This window comes from Megascapheus bottae, chromosome X, assembly GCF_031878675.1.
Source record: "Megascapheus bottae isolate mThoBot1 chromosome X, mThoBot2.hap1, whole genome shotgun sequence".
NCBI lineage: Eukaryota > Metazoa > Chordata > Mammalia > Rodentia > Geomyidae > Megascapheus > Megascapheus bottae.
This window is the reverse complement of record NC_143547.1, coordinates 75,637,080-75,648,785: the sequence shown is the minus strand read 5'-3', so window position 1 is coordinate 75,648,785 and position 11,706 is coordinate 75,637,080. Positions and strand designations below refer to the sequence as shown.

The following is an 11,706-nucleotide window of genomic DNA, read 5'->3' as shown; positions in this document are numbered from 1 at the left end:
CCAAAAAATAAATAAAATGAAATGTGCCATTTAGCCCTTTCTCATTCTCCTCTGTCCTCCCTCCCTCCTCCTCCTCCTCCTGGCTGTCTCATACACTTTTCACATTTTTTAGATTATTGGGAACAAGGTCTTGTTATAAACCCAGACTGGCATGCAACTTGAATGTAGTCCAGACTGGTCTTGAACTTGCAGTCCTCCTGCCTCAGGTGCCCAAGTACTAGGGTTCCAATAGGTACCATCATGCAGGGTCTCAATTGTTTATTTTAAATCTAAACTCATTACATCTCAGAGCTAAAGTTTTCTCTATTGGGGCATCATCTCTATAAGGCAATGGAAATCATTTTGAAGTAAAAGTATTATCCTGTCTCATTTCATTTATGTGTTTCCAGCCATATATCTGCTAACACCTTCATCCATGTCAAAGATTATTTGCAGCTTTGGAAGGAAATTAGGGAGAACCTCTGAAACTAGCGTTTGGGACACAAGTGATACAATGAGACAGATATGAAGTTTAGAGCGCTCTCTCTCTCTCTCTCTCTCTCTCTCTCTTATGTGTATGTGTATGTGAGAGAGATCTGTGTGTGCGTGGGAGAGAGGGAGAGAGAGAGAGAGAGAGAAAGAAAGAAAGAGAGAAAGCTGCTGACTTGGCAGTTGGCAGCTGCTTGGTTGGAGGTTGGAAACTCAGTGCCCGCTAAGCTGGTTTCCACTTCAAGTGTCTGCATGTCTGAGGCTGAGTATGAAGCCTCCAGCATGGCTGGAGTTAATTCCCATTAGATTGGACTCCGCCTCTCTCTCCCAAAGGTAAAGCAAGGTTTTCAGGCATCATTGCAAAGAGCAGCTGGGATTCCCATCCCTGTCTGACAAGCTGTGAGGAGAAGTCGTTTTTCAGTGCTAAATCTGAAGAGAGGGAACAAGTCAGTCAGCCTACATGGTCAGAAGGTAAATATACAACTTGGGCCAAATGCAATTGAAGCAGCTGAATAAGAAACTGCTTTGCTCTCTCCTTGCTCAGCCCTTCTTCCCAGTTCCTTTCTCAGGCTTCCTGTCCTTTCATGTCAAAACTCAGTGAAGCTGTTTTCTTCCCAAGGGCAGCCTGATGTGTTTTTACTTGCTCATAGACTGTTGTTTGTACAGAGACTGAAAGGAATTAAGAACTGGATTCCTATTTCATATTGACAAGGTTTGAGGACCTAAGGGTTAAGGGCTAGCTGCTTTCCCCAAAGGACCTGGTAACTTGAGGAGAGGAAGTGCAAAAGTCTCTGGGAGTGGAAAGAGGGTTTTTGTTCTAACTTGTTCATAAGAGTAAAAATGGATCCAGTTTCCAATGTGGTAGGTCGATTTCATAGACTGCAAAACTGGAGTTATGGGGCTGAAACGGGTGACAGAATTAAACTGAAAAGCAGATGTTGAGGCTGAGGCCAGTAGGGCTGGAAATAAAAGGTTGCATTTGTTTAGTATTTATGAGTTCCTACTATGTGTCAGGCAAGACGATTTCCAGAATGACCTGAAATGCATTAACTATAAACCCATTCTTGCAAAGAACATTCTGTCAAATGCTTTCATTTTGTGGGGGGGGAACTAAAAGCTTAAAGAAGCATAGGAATAAAGAGATGTCACTGTTAGTGGTTGTAAGGTGAAAGGAGTGAGTGGTGTTGCGCTTTTTGGGTGACTTGAAGTCTTTCCTATGGCATTTTTATTGTAATTTATTGTTGGAGTAATGTATAGAGGGGTTACAATTACATTCATCAGATAGTGGGTACATTACTTCTCGAACATTCTCGTGTTTTTGTCCCCCTTTCCCTCCTCCTACTCTCTCCCAATCATCTTGTTTCTTTTCTTCTTCAATAGAAAGAGTATGAATTGATGTTTACCCCAGTATTAAGTACAGCACAAATGTTATTTCAGTTCAACTGTGCACAGTCATCTCCATTTTATAGAAGAAACCAAAATGCACAATCTGTAAGGCTCAGAGCTCAGGAATGAGGTTTGACTCCACTAAATCAGTGTTTCTTTCTCTTTTTTGCCAGTCCTGGAGCTTGAACTCAGAGCCTAGGCACAGTCTCTGAACTTCTTTTGCTCAAGGATGGCACCTTACCACTTGAGCCATAGCTCGGGAATAGCTGAGGAATCGAATCCAGAGCTTCATGCATACTAGGCAAGCAATCTACCACTAAGCCACATTCTCAGCCCTAAAACAGTGTTTCTTAACTATCTATATCCATCAGAATCAACGGAGGAATGAAAGGAAAATGCAAATTCCTATAAATTTGAATTCAGTTAATTTGGTTAGGAAGTGAGCTTTCATTTTAGACAAGCATCTTAGGTGATTCTGATGCAGGTCAATCAGAGCCCCCAACTATAGATTTAACTAGATCATAAATACTGGTTGGAAAACCTTCAGCCTGTATCTTCCCCGTACTGGATTAGATCTACTCAATGGAGCTAGTCAACTACGGTGTCTTGTTATTCCCAGCTGAAGCCATGAGGTTAGAGGGCTTATTGAGCAATAGTAGCAGAGCAGAAGTTATGAGGTAAGGGTGTGGGACATGTCTGACCAGGTAGTGTATTGTTAATAGGGCTTACCTATATTTTTCCACAGTGACTGGCAAGGTGTAGTTTCTAACTAGTTGAGGTTGTGCAGTTGAATTTATAGCTGTTTACTGATGAAGGGAGATATATGTACTCTGTGCAGCCAGCATGAAAACTAGGCTACAGGTCCAAAGTTGGAAAAGCATAAGACACATAGTTGCTGGGTGATCAGTATTTTGACTTAAGAAGTTTACAGGAGATTTATGGAAATCATTTCAGTTCCCACATTTCCAATGCCAGACTGTAGAGAAAGACATTTAGAAGTTATTTTCATGAGATTCCCATGTTTGTGAATGCCACCTCTATGATTTAGACTTGACCAGCTCAATTTTTGCTTGCTCTGTTTCTGGCTTCCTGGATTTTATACCTCTACTTACTTATGGACATCTCCACCTCAAGATGATAAGATGCAAGTAAATGGACTAATAAACCAACTATCTAACCCAGTGAGGTAATTTTGCTTATTTTCCTTTCCCAGGCCACACACACAAAAAAAAAACAGGAAGAAAAGATGGAAAAGGCCTATAATGAGGTTCAGTAAACTTGAAAGATGAGGACATCTTAGGTTCACCAAGAAACAAATGGAAAATAAATCTCTGAGTGGCTTCATCATAAGATGATGTCAGGAAAAGAAGAACTTGGAAGCAACTCTTATTGTGGAGATACCTAGAGAAGGAAAAACTTCAAAGTGATATAGTGGCAGAATACGCAATGAGAAATGTTTAAGACAAGGTATTTAAAAATCTCAGGGCTAATCTGACCCAGTGGCTCAAGCCTGTAATCCTAGCTACTCAGGAGGCTGAGATCTGAGGATTCTGGCTTAAAGCCAGCCCGTGCACTAAAGACCAAGAGACTCTTATCTCCAATTAATCACTAGAAAACAGGAAGTGGCACTGTGGCTCAAGGAGTAGGAAGCTGAAGAGCTCATGGACAGAGCCCAGGCCCAGAGTTCAAGCCCATGACCCACAAAAAATTATTTAGGGCTGTGTGTGCAAAACAGAGATCTACAATTGTTAGGCAGTTTAATTAACAAGCTCAACACAAGAGGTAACATTGGTCAAAGACATTTCTCTGTAGCAGGACGCTATGTAGTAGGATCATGACTTGCTCATTTCCTAGGCAAGCCTCAACACTGAGGAAGATGTATTTCTAACAGTTTTGGCAGGTGAGCAATTTATACTGTCTTAGGGGCATGAAGAGAAAGGCCTGTTCACATTCCTTTGCCAATACTGGTTCCCATAAATTTGTTGTTTACAATTTGTAAATGAAGAGTATAGGAGCTATGTTTTCCTCTGCAGTTACATGTCAGTGACTCCCTTTCAAACCGATTCTTGTTTTTACTATTATTTTAGCAATTCTTTTTACTGGATACTGTTGATGTTGATAAAAGAATGCCATTTCCTTAATTGAAGTTGTACAACAAGCTTTAGAGGCAACAAAAGAGGACTGGGATTGACATGAGTTAGAGGAAGGATTTGATGTTTTTCTTCCACTAAGAAAAATATAAGATCAATGTCTCCATCTTTATTGAAAGTATGTGCCCATATGTGAGAGGGAACAAGTGAGACAAAGATTAAGTATTTGGCAGTGGGACACCACAGAAAGATAATGTTCATTTTGGGCATAAAAGATGATAAAGGTAATCTACTAGCAATCTCAATTTATAAAAGACACTCAACTGGAGGACAGTGACCTGATGTTTTGAATTCGCTCTAAGAACTCAGTCAAAATACTTGTCCTTAAGTTGCAGAAGAAAAGGTTCATAAATTAATGACTTGTTGACGATTGTACAATTACTGGGAGAAATTCCAGAGTTCCCTTCCAAGGAGTTCCTTAAAAGTAATAGAGATTGGCCAGGAGCTTGTCCTAGTGGTAGAGTGCTTGCCTAACATGCATGAAGCCCTGGGTTCAATTCCTTGGTACTACATAGAGAAAAAGCTAGAACTGGTATTATGACTCAAGTGGTAGAGTACTAGCGTTGATAAAGCTCAAGGGTATTTCCCAGGCCCTGAGTTCAAATTCCAGGACTGGCAAGAAAATAGAGATAAAGTGGGCACTGGTAGCTCAGGCCTGTAATCCTAGCTACTCAGGATGCTGAGAACTGAAGATCATGATTCAAAGCCAGCCTATTCAGGAATGTCATGAGACTCATCTCCAATTAATCATCAAAAAATCTGAGAGTGGAGCTGTGACTCAAATGGTAGAGTGCCAGCCATGAGCAAAAAAAGCTCAGGAAGAGCACCCAGGCTGTGAGTTCAATCCCCAAGACCAGCCCCCAAAATATAGTAGAGATAACCATTTGGTATGTATTGCTTAGGAAGGTTTCTTTCCATGAGACTATGTTCCACTTTTTAGATATACATATCTAAAGATCAGGGAACACAAGGATAGTGAATGAAGAGCAGACTTCTTACTTCCATCATCGTTATTACAACTTTCTGGGTATACTCAGTCAATTTTACACAGCTACTCTCATGTGACTCACTTATCAGGGAAACTAAGGAATGAAGCACCATGAAACATCTAAAAAGGGAGACTAAAAGGCAATCTCAACTACTAATTACTATGCTATTTTTCTGGAACACTGGCATTTTTTGTTCTTTCTGAAAGCTAGTGTGGCTATTTGGACATAGAAGCAGAACTATTGCATATAGGAAACATACAAAAGGATTTTGGATAAAACACAGTATAGCATTGTTTATGTCTTTAATTTACGTAAATACAAAGAGAGTTAAGTAGATAAAGGCAGGCACAAAGGTTATGTCTCCATTGCAGGTAACAAAACTAAAAGCATTAGCTGAAAGGTACTGTCCTGTCCAGCACATGTGAATGGATAGTATCATATACAAACAGACTCCTTATGTCCTACTGCTTTCTCTGTTTAGCCATAAAAGAAACTGGGCTCAGACTCATTGTATGTTCAGGAAGTACTAAGCAATTGAATCTCAGTATTCTATTTCTTGATGTCATACAGTCAAGCTTATGAAATAGAAAGGTTTACATTCAAAGTATACACTTTTAATTGGGGAGGGTTTACCTCTCCACTGTTGACATCTATGGTCACCTTTTTTTTGCCAGTTCTGGGGCTTGAACTCAGGGCCTGGTCACTGTCTTTTGGCTTTCTCAAGGCTAGTGCTCTACCACTTGAGGCACAGCACTACTTCAGACTTTATCTGTGTATATGGTACCGAGGAATCAAACCCAGGGCTTCATGCATGCTAGGCAAGCACTCTACCGCTAGACCATGCTCCTGGCCCCCACTGTCACCTTTAACTTTGTTATTTGAACCTCACAGTGAATGTTAGATAATTAACTGTGACTGTCATTCTCATAAATAGTGCTGGCTTACAAGATCACTAGTCCTATATAGAATGACTATATCTTCCCAGGTTTGAAACTTCTGTGATTTTATTGTTGAATGTCCCATTTCCCAGAAAAATGTTAGGTCCCAGGCAAACTGGCACCACTGCTCAATCTTGTCCTAAATAAAATAGGGTGGTAAGTTTTCCTAAACATGTAAGTACTTAAGTAAAATTATGAAACACTGACTTGCCTATTGCTAGACAAATTTATGTAAATTTTGAGATTCTGCCTTACTACATGTTGGCTTCACAATGCCACCCTTAAAATGAAATTATGGTGACAATAATTGATTAGTAATAGAGTTTATTCATTAGCCTTATCACAGATAAGGTCAACAACATCTTAACAGAATCCCTGTCCATTTTTCTAACCATAGTCTAGGTACCACTTACTGATATAATCTATTCCTTTGGCTATGGACTCTGTACCTTCTATTGATTGTCATACTGGAAATTTTGGTCTCAAGGTAATGGTGTGGATGGGGGTTAGTAAAGTTAAGTGTTAGTACAGAAATGCTTGAAACATGTCATGCTCTTGTTCTATGGCATTACACAGTTTTTCTGAAGAAATGTCTTCCTGTTACCTTCATTTTCCCCCATCTGCAAACATTTTCTTTGAATTCTAGATGAGAAACAATGGAAAGCATTTCATTGTAACACTGTCTAGGTGATGATATCATACTACTGGGATAAGACTACAGGGTAGGCTACCAAGGAGCAAGTAGACAACAACGACTCTGACACTGAACCACTGCATACACTTGGCCAAGTTACTTGGCTTCTTTAATCTACTCATTTGTAGTTTGGATAGTAATACATTGCTCACTAACTTTGAGGAGACAGCTGGCAGGAGCGCATGAAATAATGGAAGGAATTGTGATGATGAAGCCAGTAGGTGATCATCAACTTTGTAATTTGCTTTATTTTTGCCTCTTTTCCTGTGTCCTGGACTTTTTCATTTGGAAATGTGTCTGTAGCAGAAGGCTGCTTGTGCTTTTCATAATCGTACATAGTTCAGTATAGCAGGCAGAATCATTACCTCATTGTGGCCAAACATACCTGCTTTCTAACAGCAATTACTCAAAACTAGTTCTACTTTTCTCTGTCTTGGCTTTCAATCTCTCACCACACGTTTCCCAAGGGGCTAGCTCAGAGCACTTTCTTCCCAGACCCTAACATTCCAAAGTAAGCACCTGCAATTTACAACCTCTGCTCCTATCCTGAACAAAACATGTGATGCAAAATGTGGTGAGGTGGAAAAAAAGAGCATTATACTAAAAATCTAATAACAGGGCTCTTATTTGGCCAATGTGCCTCACTAAGCATTTACCCTTGGGCAAAGCACTTCCTCTCCATATTCCCACCTGTAAAGTGATTGGGAGTAGGGGATAGAAAAGAACTGGCCTAGGAATCTGCAGATCAGGTTTCTGGTTGTGGTGTTGCTGCTTGGTAACTGTGACTGGGGAAAATAATTTCCTCTTTGACTGGGCCAAACTCCCCCATATGTAAAACAAGAAGGTTGGATTAGGTGAGTCATTAAATCCTAGCCAGTCTGGAAATTGGATGATTTTATGAAATGGATTCATTAAACAAACATGAATTCTACTGACTGTTCTGCATCAGGCACTGTTTGATGATGCTTGTAAGAGCCCTCATGACTGAGACCATGATACTCTGCATATAATTGCAGCTTCCTCCTGTTTAGTGTCCCAGTTGGTAGTATGGTGACCTCAATAAGCTAGTTCCTGCACTTACCCTACTTTGGATTTTCACCAACATCACTGCTTATAACTTGAAGCAACAGTGATAAATCATGGGGAAATCTCTAAAACACCCTCCATCTGCCTGCTGGAGACATTCACAGTGCTGTCATCAAGATGGAGTGTGGTCTCTAGGCATCCTAACAGAGGTCCTGGCCTGAAAGCAATGCCAGATTAATGGATTGGGAAAGAAGTGGTTGATTTTTGACAGATCTGTAAAAAGCATTTTTGTGCTATGATGATAAGACAAGATCTGGTTAGCCTTAGTATCTTCAATTGTAGATTTCTTGTTGTTCCAAAGAGGGCTTGAAAACTCTAGTGCCAGATGTTTCTGTTGCACGGTTGAGAGACACCTGATCTTCATTTGTTTATGAACCTATCTTAACTGTATTCATAAAAGGACTTGTAAGCTTTCCTTTTCTTTTTGCCGGTACTGGGGCTTGAACTCAGAGTCTTGGTACTGTCCCTGAGCTTCTTTTGCTCAGGGCTAGCACTGTACGACTTGGGCCAAAGTACCACTCCCGGATTGTTCTCTTTATGCGGAATCAAACCCAGGGCTTCATGCGTGCTGGGCAAGAACTCTACCACTAAGGCACAATTCCAGCCCCTTGTAAGCTCTTCTTGATAGCCTGGTAACTGCTACTGGTTGGAAAGTTGCCTTCCAGTTTGAATATAGAAGTGATATCTCTCAGTGGTAGGTAGAATGTGCAAACAAACTAGGTATCCTTTATTTTATCTTACACATTTCAACTTGGCTGACATATCCCAAAGAAAAGCTCACAGTAACACAGTGTAGAACATCCTAAGTCAAATGGAAACTTCCAGGAACACAGTGATGAGTTTTACTGCTTTCTTATCCCTTACACAGCGACAAGTCCATGACTTGTCTTCCTTTCTCCATCAATTATGAACACAACTTTGTTCCTGATCTTTCCAAGGTATTGCCTTCTTCCAGGCCTCCAGGCTGGAAACATTATTTAGATGGAATCCCTAAGGACCTCCAGTGCAGGATTACTTTCATTCAGACTGTCTTCACACCACTAGTTCCATGTTGTATCAAGAGTTAGAAGCTGGCTTGTCAGGCTATATTTAGATTGGCAAAGTAGTCATTAATTCAGTTCTGTGATTCTTTCATTACAGCCTAGTGACTATAGATCTCTGAACAAAAGTGAAAATCAGAATACCACCAGCACCCAAATGGTCTCAGAGAATAATGTTATCCAGAAGTAAGTGCCAAGTGGCACATGAATGATCTCCAGGATTTGCCAACCAGATGATGGATGGAGTCTACGTGGTAACTTCTTACATTTAGTAGTCTGAATCTACTCATCTCCTCAACCCTACAAAGAAACCTGAGACCATGAGGAGCAGCCTGACCCTGGTGGGAACTCTCTGGGCCTTCCTGTCCCTTATTACTGCCGTGGCCAGTTCTGCTAGTTACTTCCTGCCTTACTGGCTTTTTGGATCACAACTAGGAAAGCCAGTGTCCTTCAGCACATTCCGGAGGTGCAATTACCCTGTGAGGGGCGAGGGGCACAACCTGATTATGGTGGAAGAATGTGGGCGTTACGCCAGCTTCAATGCCATCCCAAGCCTCGCCTGGCAAATGTGCACAGTGGTAACAGGTGCTGGCTGTGCTCTGCTGCTCCTGGTGGCACTGGCTGCTGTTCTGGGCTGCTGCATGGAGGAACTCATCTCCAGAATGATGGGTCGTTGCATGGGAGCAGCACAATTTGTGGGAGGTAAGATGGTGTTGCTGGGATTAACTAAACTGGGAGCTTTGGAGTAGGAGAGGAGGTGAGAAATGTATCCTTAATGGGAAAATCTTACCTTTCACATCTTATACTTTGTCCAATTGTAACTACATGAATGGGGACTTTTCTGAAATTCCTAGTTTAAAACTTTCCAATGCTCAACCTAATGTAGGGTTTAGGCTAGTGGGCAGAGTTGGTATATTTGTTTAACTCAATTTTGTCACCTAAAGGTACCTATTTAAGAACATTATCCCAAAAGTTATATTTTTATTTCAATACAGAAGAAAGCAGAATAGTAGTCACTGGAGGTTTGCAGAACGGGAAGTGAGATAAAAGGAAGTTGGATACTTGCTATCAAAATACAGTTAGGAAGAAGAAGTTCTGGTATTTTAGAATACAGCATGAAAATGCAAAAAAAATAGAATACAGCATGAAAATTAGAGTCAACAGCACTTAGTTATATACTTTATAAAGGTCCCCAAGATATAGAAATGATAAATTTTAAAGATGATGGTAATGCTAATTACTCTTATTTCATCATCATTATACATTTATATACATGGCTCTAATTACCACAGTGTATCCCAAAATATGTACAATTATTATGTGTCAATTAAAAAGAAATAAAATAAAACACCCTTTTCATTAAAGACAAAACAATTATCAGCATAAAATAATTGAAAAGAATATCCAGTTCTGCCTTCAGGTGCCAGAAGCATATGTTCTAGTGTTATTGCTCCAGTACTCACTTGATCTCCAAGAGCTTTGCTCTCTGGCAGTCTCCTTAGAACACAGTGCATGCACATATATATAGAAATGTAATTGTAATTGTGCATACACACATATATATGTAAATGTAATTGTGCATGCACACATATATAGAAATGTAATTGTAAAATTCTGAGTACTAAAGGGTATTGTAGATGCCAGCTTCTTTGGTCTTAATCTAAGACCATCTTTGTCTGGCAGTCATTAAGTAACTCTACCCAGACTAGATCCTGATCCACCCTACTTGTCCTTTTCCTGATTCATTTTCCATTAATTTTAGTGCTAGCAGTCTGGCTATGGTTAGGGAAGCACAAAATGCAAAATTTGAATACTATAGTAAGATAAGGTGGGCAGTTAACTTGAAACTTTCTGACAAGAAAAAATACATAAATTCAGACAGACAAGCAAATGAATATGTGAATATTTATGGTATTTTAGATACCTACATGGGGCAATAGGAAAAGTGCTGGTAGAATCGCCAGGTGAAGTTCATTATTTCAGTTTTAGAATTATTATCCACTTCATTAACACTATCATTTCCCTTAGCATCACTATGTGAGTGAATACAGCCAGGAAACTTGAATTGTAGTTCTATCTCATTCTCCGTGTTTCCATGTGGCTGTTGTAGGCGAATGATATGACCTTTCCTGTGCTTCACGTCGCTTGAACTTGTTCTTGAGCAGTGAAGTTCAGATTTCAGTTTTTTTTCTTGTGACCAGTGACTGCATTCAGGTTACACTAGAGGGAAATTAGCTTAAGCATTGAGGTTCTCAACTAGGTTCGTTTTGTATTCCCCATTCCTACCCCAGAGGGCAGCTGGCAACATTTGCAGCCACCTTGATTATCAAACTGTGAAGAGGGCGATACTGACATTCAAGGGGTAAAGATGAAGTAGTTCATAACATATCCTACATTATTGACATAGGAATAACACACCCCTTCATTCAGCATCAATGTATGCAGCCCAATATTTCAATAGTGCCAAGATTGAGAAAACCTGGGCTATGATGACATGATCGCCTGGCACCTGATGAACCGTTGAAATCTGTGCTACAGTTCTACTTCCTTCATTTCAGAATTGTCCTGCTGCAGCTACTGGTTATTTTCTAGCCACCATAAAAAGCAAAGTTAGATTAACTTCTCCTTGAAACCATAGTACCAAACAGGATGTGGATACTGTTCTAAACCAGAGATTTCATTTCTCTTTGAGCGTTCCATAAGTATCACATAAGTAAACAATATGTGATACATTTCATATCTAGAAGCTCAAAGGAAATCATTGAGGCAGAATGTGAAAGAGCAATGAGGATGTGGACACTCAGGCTGAGAAGAAGAGGACTTTGGCTTAGTGGCAAGTGTTTTACACACACACACACACACACACACACACACACACACACACACACATTGTTTCATTTTCATATGATTTAGTCACTCTATACGTCCTAAGACTCTTACTCAGAAGGTTATCAT

At 40.2% G+C, this 11,706-nt stretch overlaps 1 protein-coding gene across 1 annotated transcript in view; it reads left to right on the top strand.

The window, feature by feature from the left end:
- Positions 1–9,071: 9,071 nt before the first annotated feature.
- Lhfpl1 (LHFPL tetraspan subfamily member 1) overlaps positions 9,072–11,706 on the top strand; it is a 43,276-nt gene continuing 40,641 nt past the window's right edge. The window contains exon 1 of the mRNA XM_090326366.1: positions 9,072–9,453. Coding sequence (XP_090182492.1) covers positions 9,072–9,453 — 382 coding nt within the window. The remainder of the gene's footprint in view (positions 9,454–11,706) is intronic.